Source organism: Nilaparvata lugens, chromosome 5 (genome assembly GCF_014356525.2).
Source record: "Nilaparvata lugens isolate BPH chromosome 5, ASM1435652v1, whole genome shotgun sequence".
Classification (NCBI taxonomy): domain Eukaryota; kingdom Metazoa; phylum Arthropoda; class Insecta; order Hemiptera; family Delphacidae; genus Nilaparvata; species Nilaparvata lugens.
The window spans coordinates 20,772,964-20,787,588 of NC_052508.1; the positions used below are offsets into that span (position 1 = coordinate 20,772,964).

Below are 14,625 nucleotides of genomic sequence, written 5' to 3' on the forward strand. Positions count from 1 at the left end.
ACAAAGAATCGTGTGGGCACTGAGGAGAGAAAAAAGAAAAATGTCATACGGAAACCTGGCCACAAAATTTATCCTAAATTAAGCCCTCAGAGTGTTGCGGAATCTGCCACGAGAGCACCCAAAGACGTCTAGGCGCCCAGAAAAGAGAATGAAAAGCATCTGGATTCTATTAATTGGAGAGTTATAATGACTTTCTGTTCTGGAGCTTGTTACAAGAAAAGAAAATGAAGAACGACGAGCTATGGATGAAGTGTAGATATTAAGTTTAGAAAGTAAATAAGCAGAATGATTGAGACAGAAGATGATTGAGTGCGAACTCGCATACACAAGGGAATACGATGTTAATATAAACTTACAAAATGTATAATACACTCACATTTTTATAAGACGGATAAATAACATTAACTGTTGGATTTCTGACGCGATTAAATATGTTTACCTAGTACCAACCTACCATGTATCTGTTCCTCTATCTATTTACCTCCACTACTACCTAGAGAGAAAACAATAAATTATAAATTATTTTTCATTAATTCGCTTATCCGTTGTATATTTCTTAGTTTAGTTCATCACTTTTTCCTATTTCGATGCATAAATTTATTAATTACTTTCATGGAAATAGTTCTGATTAGATTTAAAAATGAATTGCCTCTCCCATCTGATAATAATTTATTATGAGTTGAGCCTTTCCTCATCACGATACATGTATGTATCTCCCTTATCTTTGTCTCTGATATATTTACTCTCTCTCGACTTTATCTGAGAACGTCACATCAACCCACTCAATCAAAAGGTCACTTGAACCCACGATCAATTACAATGATTAAATAAGACTAATACAATTTTCGATAGGAATTCGCTCTCATATGGATTTAAGTAACGTTCTTAGATATAAATAATAACTGTATAAAGTAGTACTTAGCATCTTTGTTTAGTGGAACCCCTTATAAAGAAATACATAATATATATTGTAATTATTTTGTATGCTCTTCATTTCTCTCGTGAATAAAATACAATGTAAGAGTAACCTCGTAATTCGGAATACAATGTCTTCGTAGTTTCCTGTCTTCAAAGTTCATGTATCATTAAAGTTTTTAAAAGAAAAACTATATTTCAAAGTTTCATTTGTTTATTCATTCACTTCTGATCAAATTAACTTATTTAATTCAATCCACCTCAATTAATATGGGAATGATTTAAAATCGAATTGATTGGTTTAATATTCTTGTTTACTATTACAAATAATTATAGCTCTCTTTAGATTTTCAAATTTGCTGACATTATTTTCACTCTAAAGAAACTGTAAACAGGTTGCCTCTAAAGAAGCAACAGGTTCTCCTCTCTTATAGGGATGTGACTCACAGTATTTGTTGAGTAATGGGATGGTTTTTTATATTATAGGGATCAAGTAATATTCAGTGTGATTTCCACCACTGATAGAGTTTCCTTATAAATCGCTTCAACTTGGGATATGAGTTATACCGATGTTCCACTGTAGTAAATCAATCGTTATATTATTTTGTAACATATTGGTATGTGTTTGTGCAGGTGTACAGACGGCATAGTGTTTGTGATAGACAGTGTGGACATTGAGCGCATGGAGGAGGCGAAGATGGAGCTGCAGCGAACAGTGCGGTCGCCGGAGAACGCGGGAGTGCCGATCCTCATCCTGGCCAACAAGCAGGACTTGCCGGGCGCCAAGGAGCCGCGCGAACTCGAAAAGTTGCTCGGGTTGCACGAGTTGGGTGGCGGCTCAGGACACGTGTGGCACATCCAGCCCGCCTGTGCCATCACCGGCGACGGACTGCACGAGGGCATGGAGGCCCTGTACGAGATGATACTCAAGCGGCGCAAGCTCGCCAAGCAGTGCAAGAAGAAGGCCAGATAACTCGAACGTCGCTGCAGTCACCAACCGTTTATTGTATTATACCACTGCTGAAGATGAGAGTAAGAATAATAACTGTTATTGTTGTGTATAGCAACTTTTTATGACAGGGAGAGGTGATAATATAAAAATAATCGATAAAATGGTGTACTATGTACAACAGTTGTATACTGAGGTACTAAATTATTCTATGTACATCAATGTAACGTTGCGGTAACAAGCTATAATATTAAGTTACTGTACAAAGTTTTACTATGTACACCAATGGTATAGCAACAGTGATATATACTAAGGTACTAGATGTTACATTGTGGTATCAAGCTATATTACGGTACTGTACAAAGTTGTACTATGTACACCAAAGGTGGGTACTACGTAAAGTAACTGATGACACGTCCTATCTGCCATATTGAGGTAGAATGAGTTAACATTGATTGGTACCGCTTATACAGAAAACTGATGTAATAATAAATAATTTAATTCTTTTTTCGATTTACAGAAGACCGCAAATGTCGACTTCTCCACTTATGAAGTCATATTATTAATGGAATAATTTAAAAACATTTTACACTGTGGAATGATTCATAATGCAAAGCATTATACAACAAATATATTACACTTATGAAACACTAGATCATACTTTTTCCATTTATAAAATTTACATTAAAAATAAACTGGATTCTCATCTCCTTCAGATATCAGACAAAGAATAAGCGGGATTAAGCATGCTCGAACTCCGGTTATTGAGCATAATATTCAAGAACCTTGGGTGGAATCTCTTCGATTCAACTTATACTCAAATCTGCCTGCATCTAATCCATGCACTTGATTTGCTCTTTCTCATAGCTATACATATTAAAAGCGTGAAACTCATCCTTGGGTTTCACCAAATTTCTTTTCTGGTCTAAGCTTTCCACAATAGTGTAAGGGATTGCATTTGTTGCTTCTACTACAGTCAAATATGTGAGAATAAATTTTTTATAATGTTGCTCCGGGGACAAAACAATAGACTTGGTATCCCTGTAAATATTAATTTCGATGGCCACCTCGTTAGCTGGCCGTACCCACCTTGTCTTGCAACGACATGGTCAAGTGAGTACAAATCCACTTTTCGACATTCTAGAATAGGGGTCTTCAGTACTGAGCCTCTCAGTTCAAAAAACTTGGCAAGTCTACCCAAGAAAATCGCTTTGCTTTTGACCAATACTTCGATCCTGTTCAGATGTTGTGATTTGGTGGTGAACTGGAAGCTGTCAACAGGTAGCGAAAAAGGAAAAGTAGTTCCCTCTAGTACTGTTTTGCAAATCCCAAATTGCTCTGCTGAAGGCCTGATAGAATTAATGTAAGCTGTTGGATCCGAGAATCCTACTATTGTCGGATGAAAAGTCGGCGCTTCAAGTGGTTTATTGAATTTGGAAGGATTCTCAGAGTTCAGGGCAGGAATTCTAGCAACCAATTACTGAGCTTTCAAACACTGCTCAAAGCATGTTCTTGCGAAAAATGCTGTGGAATCACCCTTCTCCATAATTTTTTAAATCAATAATAGGTAAACCAATTAATTATAGATACACCAATTACAGTTTCGCCCATTGAGGGAGTGTTTGTGAACACCGAAAAATCAAAGCATCATCACAACTTGTCAACTAATGTACAGAGTTGAAGATTGATAAATTGTCCCTAGAACAGGAATCAGGCTTGCTCAGTTGATGTTCTACTTTGTCCGATATCTGAAAAAGACATGGCTTGATGAGATTCCTTTCTTTTTTAATTTATAAAAAAGGTTCTTATTAAAAGAATTATATTCATGTGATGCAAAAGTGTCATTTTTCTGTATAGTGCTATACGTCTATGTTATGAATCTTTCCACACAACGTTTTGTGTAGTTCAAATTTTTTATTTTTTATTCTTTTATTGTCTTGTGGAGAATTCTTTCAAAATTTTGAATTTTGTTTTCAGATAACCTCGTATCTTTACTTTAATGCTAGCTGTCTTGTGGCTGTTGAACAAATATAGGTAACAATAATCAATAAAAGTTTCTCGATTATGTTTCTAATTATGTTAATGTGTTAACACGATCAAAGTTCATTGAGTGAAACAATAATTAAAGTATACTGAACATACAATAATTCGATAATGGCCGAAAAACAATGGAGAAGGGTGATTCACAGCATTTTTCGCAAGAACATGCTTTGAGCAGTGTTTGAAAGCTCAGTAATTGGTTGCTAGAATTCCTGCCCTGAACTCTGAGAATCCTTCCAATTCAATAAACCACTTGAAGCACCGACATTTCATCCGAAAAAAGTAGGATTCTTGGATCCAATCGCTTACATTAATTCCATCAGGCCTTCAGCAGAGCAATTTGGGATTTGCAAAACAGTACTAGAGGGAACTACTTTTCCTTTTTCGCTACCTGTTGACTGCTTTCAGCTTCAACCACCAAATCACAACATCTGAACAGGATCGAAGTATTGGTCAAAAGCAAAGCGATTTTCTTGGGTAGACTTGCCAAGTTTTTTGAACTGAGAGGCTCAGTACTGAAGACCCCTATTCTAGAATGTCGAAAAGTGGATTTGTACTCACTTCACCATGTCGTTGCAAGACAAGGTGGGTACGGCCAGCTAACGAGGTGGCCATCCAAATAAATATTTACAGGGATACCAAGTCTATTGTTTTGTCCCCGGAGCAACATTATAAAAAATTTATTCTCACATATTTGACTGTAGTAGAAGCAACAAATGCAATCCCTTACACTATTGTGGAAAGCTTAGACCAGAAAAGAAATTTGGTGAAACCCAAGGATGAGTTTCACGCTCTTAAAATGTATAGCTATGAGAAAGAGCAAGTTTAGTTTAGTTTCGGTTTTGATTAGTTTTCTGTCACATTGCTCACACTGTGATGATCCAAAGGTGTCTGGATGTGTATAAGAATGTCTATGCATGTTTTATTGATTATAATAAAGCCTTTGATAAAATATGTCACAAGCCATTGATGAAGATTTTAGATGAAGCATGCATTGATAGATACAAGGGACACTCTTATAATCAAAAATCTGTACTTCATCAAAGAGCAGAAATTCGAGTCCAATCAAAGACCAGTCGAGAGCTTGCAATAAAGCGTGGAGTCCGTCAAGGATTTGTACTCTCACCACTCTTGTTTGATGTTTATCCTGAACATATCATAGCAGAAGCTCCAGAAGCAGCGGACATTGTCATCAATGGTACCCTTATAAATAACATATGCTATGCAGATGACACCATACTCCTTGCTGAAAGCATAGAAGACCTGCAGAGAATGCTGAGCAATCTGATGAAAGCTAGTGAGGAATATGGGTTCACATTAGATTCCAAGAAGACAAAGTCGGCCCGTGGCTCTTGAGGTCAGGACCCGACTGTTGAAGTGCTATGTGTTCTTTTGTATGGGTTGGAAGCATGGACACTGAATAAAGAATATGAGGCCAGACTCCAGGTATTTGAGATGTGAACCTAGTGGCGTATACTCCGTATATCTTGGACAGGTAGTCACAAATGTAGAGGATCTCAGAAGCATTGGTAAACAAGTCTGCGTGACATTCAGATCAGGAAGTTGACATACTTTGTGCACATTATGAGATGACCTAAGTACGTGATTTTGCACCTCACAATGCATGTTAAACGTTGTTAAGCGTTCAGTGGGACGTAGAAGAATGTCTTGGTTGAGAAACCTGAGGGAAGCATTCAACTGCACGTTATAGGGTCTCTTCTGAGCAGCATTAAACAAAGAAAGCTAGAATTGCCATGATGGTAGCCAACATCCATAATGGAGAAGGTACCTGAAGAATAGAAGTTTTGGTCTCTCTTTGCCTGATATCTGAAGGAGAGTCATGTCTAGATGAGAATCTCATCTATTTTCAAATATAATTCTAATCATGATATGAATCAAATTAATTTAAAAAATCATGATTCTACAGAAACGTGTTACTGTTACATCAGTTTTCTGCATTTTTGGATGTATCTTGTGTATATTGGCATTACACTGTTTGTTCAAAAATATCAATTTAATTCATTTGTCCAAATTCTCTATTGACTGTACCATTGCAATCTATTTTAAAATGTGAATAAGGAAATATCATTAATTTTTTCGTATGTTCATCTTATGATACATAGATAAACAATACTGTATTTTACTCTACTAGAAGTTGTTTTTTAAATACATTCATGAGTTCAAGGGCAATTCAATTTGTGATGCAATAATTAATTTTTCTTTCTGCTTGACAACAATGATTCTAATGTATCGTATTTTATTCTCAAACAGCACTCCCAGATCAATGACATCCATCTCGGTTCATCCTCTGAAACCAAGACCTACGTAATATTATGATTATTGATGGTACGGTTCTTTCCCCCTATATTTTCGTGCATCAATAGTCGTGACAACATACCTATGAATACCTGTTGGTTTATTGTCCTCAGTCATTTTTTACCAGCCTTGATACTGTTTTCTATCGCTGGCATTGTAATATTCCTACTTATACATTTTTACTGAATATTTCGAACCATCTTCTCTGATTTTGTCGTTGGTATTTTTTGGGTGTATCACCCTGTAAGTTCAGAGTACAATAACAAGTTGACTAGAATAATTAATTTGAACTCTATTCAAACTAGTCTTTGCATTAAGTGCTGACAGTATGTTTCTTATTCTACAAATTATTGATTCTGTTTCCAACATTTTTTTAACAATAAAGTTGTAGCTCTCTTTCCCAAAGAATTCCAGATCAATATTTGATCCGTAGGATGTGAAATGATAAGATAATAAAATCCAGCAACACGGATTGAATACAGATTGCCTAGAGAAGTGGGACAGTGTTTACTCTGATGCTCTTTCAGTCCCTGTTTAGATTGCCTGTAGTTAAGTGAACGGTAACTAATAAAGCGGAGATTATTGTTGTTATGTTCAGCTTCAGCCAGATCAGGTATGCTGAACTACTGCTAGCTCACTTAAGACCTGAATACTTCTTGTCTTGCTCAGCTGTGTATTCCTTACTAAAAACTGCTAGATGGATGGATAAAAAAGAAAAGTCTTAAAATATTAAGCATGAATAATATGACGCTGTATAAATGAAAATTTGTGTATTAATTTCTTACTGTGACTTTTTACATTGTCAACGTATGAAATACATTGATATGTATTACATTAGCATAGTAGCGTCATAGTGAGACATATATATTATGTTTTTGTTATCTTAAACATGAATTAATTCATATGATGGTAATCGCTTATCAATTCTATTCAATTTTCTGCTATGCCCTCAGGTAATGATTGATAAAAATGTAGTTGACTCAATCATGAGATGCGGTAGCGTTGTAATAGATGATCAATATTCTCATGTACTTTCAACTTCCTTATCAACTGATGATTTAATTTGAACAAACAGTGTAGAAGCCATTGAATGAATGTTGGCAGCTAGACTAATATTCTGTAACGGCCTACCTCAATGTGAACATCTTATTTTAGGCCAAAATCAGCTCTCGTAAAGTCAAAGAGAAATTAGATTAAAATTTTGTATATTTTGTAGTAAGTTCAATTATTATTTGCCTGTATATTTTGTAAATTTTGTCTATTTTCATAAAAGTGTTTGATAATAACTAATGAGTGGCTTAGATCACTTGCAAATTGTGTTCCGTGGTATATTTTCAAAATAATGAATAACACTATATTTTGGTGTCGCACTCAGAAATAGTAGAACATGGATTGTGCTTGTTGAATATTGTATTTTAGGACTGTATCTTGTGAATTCAACTGCCGTTGATCCTTCTTGGTTGCTAAGCTATGAAATATTGGAAAACATGTCTGGAGGTTTCTTTTTGGAGTCTTTCATAAATTATCAAGTAAGGTGTATATGTAATTTTATATTATTCAGAACCGTTCTCTCAAACGGATACTGCCATAAATCATGGTGAAAACGATTCAGCACTTAGAGTAGCTCATGGAAACAGTTTATCCCTGTTCAAAAATCTTCCCAGTAGATTTTAGTTCTATTACTTCCGTATACTGTAAATTAAAATAGTAATATTCATGTTACTTGGCTCGAGGTGCTACGTGAATTTTATTATTTTTTTAGTTCATTTATATATTTTAATCAATATTATCTTGTTTATAATTTATTATATTTAGATAATTAAACGTTTCCACCGATTAGTCAATACCTTTTTGCGGAGGAATTTTGTTTTTCTCGGCATATTTGAAAATATGTTTGATTGTATCCAGTTTAAGGTGTATGATGGTTACGTTACGTTCATGTTATCGCTACCACTGACAGACTTCCTTCCAATGTTCTTCCAGCTATCAGTTGTGAAGTGGGGTACACAAGTTTGAGTTACAGATCAAAAATAATCAGGTATTGTAATTCAACTTTAAATGCTATGTGCAGTGATAATGATCTTGTAAACAGTTTATATATTAAACTTAGTTTTTATATTAAAATTGGTAATCTATTCTGTCATCTAATATCATGAAAATTTAATTGATAAATCTACATATTTGTTCTGAATTCTATCATTTCCATAATACATAAGCTACAGTATAATTGAGTACAACCAAAGAAACGAATAATATTATCATTTACCATGGTATTTTGTTAGAGCCAATATTAAGCTAATATTAAGTGTCTAAACAGTACTTCTACAATTTTTTCAATAAATGCATTTTCTTCCATAATAACTGACCGAATTTGATAAACCAATCTTATTTATGTAAATATTATTGTTTTTCACAGTTTACATGAACATAACTGTTTAGTTTGAGTAAACTATCTTCCTTGAAGTTTACTGTAGAAATTGTTTATTTGGGCTAATTTGAAAGCAAGGCAACTATTAAGAATTTAATAAATATCAAATATTAGAAAAAAGTCGATCATTGTGAATTTCGTAAATGTTTTTCTTAACCTTTTACATTGGATTAAATCATTGTTATCCTCCCAGTTTTGTACATAAAATTTCTGTACATAGAATAACTATCGAATACAATGTTGAGAGTAATCGCCTTCTCGTGTGTGTTATGTAAATTGTTAACTTATTGAGTATTGGTGTAAATTTCTTTACAGAAGTTACCGCATTCTAACTTCTTCTGGAGTATAGTGTATCCCCTCTTGTTTTTTGTGTATCTTTCTGTTTGATACTGATTGTTGAGTGTTATATTCTATTATACGACTCTGTATGAATTTGATGTGTGTTGGAAGTGGTTCTTATGCTAACCTTTTTTGTCGTAATTATATTACCTAGTCCATTATTTTATGTGTGCTATTCTTCATTTTATGTTCTACTATCTATGTTTTCCTTGTTCTGCAATATTATTTCAAAATTCCTGAGATTTTATTTATTAAGTACACGTTATCCTTCCAATGCATAATCATTATAGTCATGTATGTTTAATCTTGAAACAAGTGTCTTATAGTTTCTACCTTAAATTTTAATACTTCTCTAATGAAACTATTTCTTCTCCAAAACGCTGTACTATGATTGGCTTATCTAATACAGCATCTCGTGATATGTATTCTTGTTTCTCTAATTGTTAAGGACTCATTGTTGCCATGATATATTTACTATCGTCATTATTATTACTACTTCTACTGAATTTATTGTCATTAATGTAATAATTTTAATTGTTGTTGTTTTATGGGATGAAACGTATATGATATAGTAAAAAGACAAGATATTAATTTATATTTGAAAAGAGTAATTCGTGTTAGTGCATACCGACTGACAAATTCGCACTTATATCATTGATAATAAATTGATAGAACATATTAATGAATGATTATTGTATGTAAATAGGTTTTTATATAAAAGATTATACATAATGAATGTAGCAAATACAACGCCCTTTTACTGAAAAAATTGTTTTTACTCATATTACTCCTGTCATTTTAAATCTTAATCCCCTTTCCGTAAGAGCAGATTTTTATTATATGTTTAAAATCTGTTTCCTGACAGAAGTAGAAACTTTGCTATTTTCAGGCACGTAAAGTTTTGAAAGGAGCTGGAAAGGAATTATTATTATTCGTATAGCTTTTTTAGCAGAAATCCTGTAACATTAGCGGGATTCTGTTAGAGGAACATCCTGTAATGCCTATTTTTTATAGTCCACAAGTTGGCACAGTCGCTGGCCCAGCCTGGTAACCCAACGTAGGCCAATATGGAGGCCAGCGGTAGCCAGCATTGGCAAACCACCCATCCACACACTGGTGCTGGTCGTCATTGGTCCAACATGTAGATGCGGCATAAAGATGTTCCGCCTTGCCGCGCCAATCCAATGCCATTTCCTATAAGTAAACGAACACTTACTTTATATTGGGTTGGAGTTCAATGAAACCGAATAATGTGTTTCATACTAGAAAGTCTGAAATTGATAAAAAAAAACATCTTCTCAACACAATTTCACATAAGAAAAAAAAGAATAAAATAATTTTCTATGATAATTTTAGAGCCAAAAATTTTCAATTTTACGAAAGGAATTAAGCACTAGTGAATTTTTCATTATAGAAGTCATTTTTATATGTCACCATAACAAACTTTGGTTAAATACCAAAACTTCTATAGGCCACAGAAATATAATGAGTCGTATGAAAAGTGAGAGCTCTATGATATAGAACTTTTGATATTCTACTTACAAATTTCTTCTATCCCGACTTAAATCAAGTTTTGAGCTACTTTTGAATATTATCAGAGAATAGCTATACTAGAATATTATAATACACTATTTACCATAGATTATTATTATTTAGCTCAAGTGATTTGATTGGAGTATTCTCATACTGATAGACATTCAGTCCACTCATTCTGGTAATTATTTGTGCAACAGCAACTAGTGCGCAAAGTGACAGTTTGCTGCACCGAAAGAAACGTTTACGCACGAGCCATAGGCTAGTGCGGGATAATGGTTTCTTAAGTGCAGCAAACGAACTTTGCGCACGTATTTCACATTAAATTTTTCCTACAGTTACCATTGAATATGAAAAGTGGGTAATTATGGGTAAAATTCCCTGAAATCCATCAAATGTTTTTCTGTGTAATTTTATTATTAATAAAACCCTTTATTTATTTAAAATTGAATAATAATGATTAAATTAATCAAGGCACATAATGGCAAGGCAACTCCGTTGTCCACTGCCATAATTATTATAACGTGGACCACAGTCAGTGTTACCAAATTAATTTTGATTTTCCTGCACTGGTGCTCCATATAACCTACTAACTATTTTGCGTTGTCATGCTGCAAATCTGGAGTACGCAAAGTAATACTTTGCGCACTAGAGCGGAAAAGTGATTCTTTGCGGCCTGCAATCAGTGCAGAAATGGTCACTTTTGAAGGTATCTGTAGGAAAAATAATTAAAACCGAGCCAACCGCCCAATTCCTAATTCTCATTCTCCAGACAATAGAAAACTCTAAAAAAATATATAAATGAAATAAATCTTGCTCCAATGCTATAGCATCGGGAAAAATGAAATAGAGAACCACAATGGCAGCTTGAGCAAACAGTCAGCCAATAGAATACAAGACTTGCATTGACCACAATGTTTATTTAAAGTCACTGTACTTCATGTCTAGTGAGAAGACATGATATTCTCTGATCTCTGAGAAAATTATTACTTTCTCGCATATTCAATAGGCTAATACGCTGAAATAAGATGTTCTCATGATTTTGAGAACCTTGGGTAACAAAACTAGTTATATTTTAAGTTGTTTTTCTCAAGATGTATTCGCCTCTTCTGAATCAATCTTCAAAATAGAATGATTGTGATCTTCAAACAATCTCCAATATTCTGGGGAGCAAGGCGGAAGCTTTAACTGGATTTCCCCCTTTTTAGTGCTGTCTTTGACGTAAGGGGTTCTTTCAACACACATGGCAAGCAAACACATCTGTTCTGAGAGGTTTGTTTTTATGCTGAACTATATCCTTCCAGTTTCCTGGAGCAAAAAGACGAATACCAGATCTTTTATTCCCCATTGTTTAAGTCTTTCCTTAGAGCTATTTCTCCGCAAGAATAGAATATCGTACCTTCTTTTTGACGTCTATGTGATATAAACGAGTTTCCGTTCTGAATTTCCCAGAATTTTTTCACTTATAATTCGGGAACATGCTATATTGAATATGAATGGAAAATTCTAGATTTTTATCGCGAAAATTTGCACGTCAGCGAACCAATGTTAGGCTACTGTCAAATTTCCCATACAAACTCAATTTTTCATTCGATTATTAATTTAACCGTAGCTCAGAATTACATTACAGCGATATACAGTGAAATATTTTTGTTTTTAATTATTTTTTAATAATAAAATGGGAGATCCGATAAGACTCCTTATATATTTAGAAGAGTGAGATATCTTACTTTAAACTCTCCTAGAAGTAGAAGCTATTCTATAGCTTTTGAGGTAGGTAGGTGAGACGTCCAGCGTTGCAGGCTTAGTAAAATGTGAACCAATATTATTATTGAACGAAAATCCCAATTAAATGTTGTAAATCACCCCGAAGACTTCTGCTACTGCAAATACTGACAACAGGATTAACAGCTAGATGAAAATTCGATGAGCGCTACTATAAAAAAATATTTGTCAGCCCAAGAAATTAGCATTTGAACAAATGCAATTTCTTATTTATTTCCATCTGTGAAGCAATATTGTTGTGAGGTCGATTGTTGAGGATGTATAACAATATTATAGCCTAATAACTGTACCAATGAAACCAATAGCTCCTTTGAAAATAAACTACTTAAATGTAACTGATTTATGATTGACATAAGCGCGAGGAGGCCAAGTTAACGTTACGACACCTCTAATGTTATTGAAACACATATCAACTTTCATTTATTTTAAAAGATAATTCGTGTTCTACAAAGAGAAACTAATCCGACCCATTTTCCACAGTTTAATGCACTTTCCCATCATCCTTTCCTTTCGCCTATCAACTGCACTTACAAGACTTGTTCTTTCATCACATCTGACGCTTACTCGATCATCACATTCACTATCAGACTCCATTCACTATTTTTAGACCTTTCTTTCACTTTTGTTCTGGTTCCTCTCTCTCCTGTGATTTGTTTGTTTGTTCCCTTTCAACAGACTGTCGTAGCCCTAGCCCCTACCAATACAAATAGCCTGCAAAGAACCTGGACCTCTTGACATTCACTAAACCTTCACTTTGACCTGCCTGAATAACATGAGTACGATAAGGGTAGCCCCCTCCCTGTTAGGAGAGCACAAAAGGCTCACAATTATAGTTCTCTCAGTTGAATGCTGAAATGCGTTGTGGATTTCGATTTCATGACCAGAAAAAGTTATAGAACATTTTAATTGAGAAGTACAAAAAATTAAATGAGAAATTGAAGTTTATTATTATTGAAACGAAAATACGTTCAGTACTTGACATCATTCTAGAGACAGTCACAATAAATTGCAAGTATCGACAAAAAATTATTTATATTACTAATTATTATAAAATAGAATTATAGTACCCTTTAAAATTAATAAAATGAGAAGAATACAAATGAACCAAGAATACAAATTTTTACAATTAATACTAGTAGTTTAAAGGGTACTATAATTCTTTTTTATAAATACAAGAAAGTAGCCCTGAATATTCAAACATTTTACTAATAATTATTATCTCATCTAACATCTAAAGGTGCGTACAGATTATACGCGCCGCGAACATGAGCAATTCACTTTTAATCAGCTGACTATATCTGTATTTTTACAGAAACGGTAAGATACAGAATAAAAAGCTTGGCATCAGCTGATTAAAAATGAATTGCTCATGTTCGCGGCGCGTATATCTGTACGTACCTATAAACATACCTTAATTCATTCAATAGCTTAACTCATTCCAACTCAAAAACTTGAAAGTATCCACTACACAAATCTCAACAAATATCATAATACTTATTTCATCCTGATACACTGTAAAAAATAATGGTGAGTTCTACGAGATGCACCCAATACTGTACTTCTAAATCTTCCTGGCACTTTTACTACGAATAAAAAACTTATTAGCGAAAGTAGAAATATTGTTTATATGTGGATTTGTGATAACCATCATTGTAATGTAGAAGGTGGGTAGATGCTATGAAAGAGTGTAATACACAGCCCACTCATGGTAGGTGCGTTACCAACCCCCAAGTCTTGGAGAATGGGTCTGGGCCCATTATTGGCCTTTGAAGCCGCGACGTGTACGAGCTAAATATTCATAAGCAATCCACCAGGCTGCCATTGTTCGAAAAGGGTTTGTTGATGGTAGCTCGAGTATGAATGACATAAAGTCACTCGAGTGCGTCTAGCCTTGTGTTATAGTAACGCTACAAGGCTTAGCAGCTCCTAATTGCTGTTTAATATTGATTCCGCCATTTCTAATGGATTTGAAGGAGATGAGGAACTGTATTGTTCGAGCTAGCTGAACGTCTTATTACCACTCGAAGATATTCCCAGTTTAAACAATATTTAATATTCGTCAGCCTTCAACGCAAGCTTTGAAATTGGAAGTAAAGTAGGCCTTCTTGAAATATTTTGGAAACAGCGACAGGAAAATCCTAGAACTATATTTTTCAACTTCCAAGCCATTGAAAGTTGAAACTTTGAGAAGTGTGCCTTCTTGAATTTTGGTATCTACAGGGGAAATCTTGATTTTGATTAAAAAAATTAATTATTCAAGAATGAACTAGTATCTGACTCTAGACTCTGAACTAGTATAAATAATCCAATCGAACAGATT

The 14,625-nt window shown here is 34.2% G+C and overlaps 1 protein-coding gene across 4 annotated transcripts in view; it reads left to right on the forward strand.

Moving 5' to 3' along the window:
- LOC111052922 (ADP-ribosylation factor-like protein 4C) overlaps nt 1-9,756 on the forward strand; it is a 71,104-nt gene extending 61,348 nt beyond the window's left edge. For all 4 annotated transcript variants that reach the window (XM_039427905.1, XM_039427904.1, XM_039427907.1 and 1 more), the window contains one exon: nt 1,549-9,756. In XM_039427905.1, the coding sequence (XP_039283839.1) occupies nt 1,549-1,888 (340 nt within the window). In that variant the 3' untranslated portion in view covers nt 1,889-9,756. The remainder of the gene's footprint in view (nt 1-1,548) is intronic.
- Nucleotides 9,757-14,625: the final 4,869 nt, after the last annotated feature.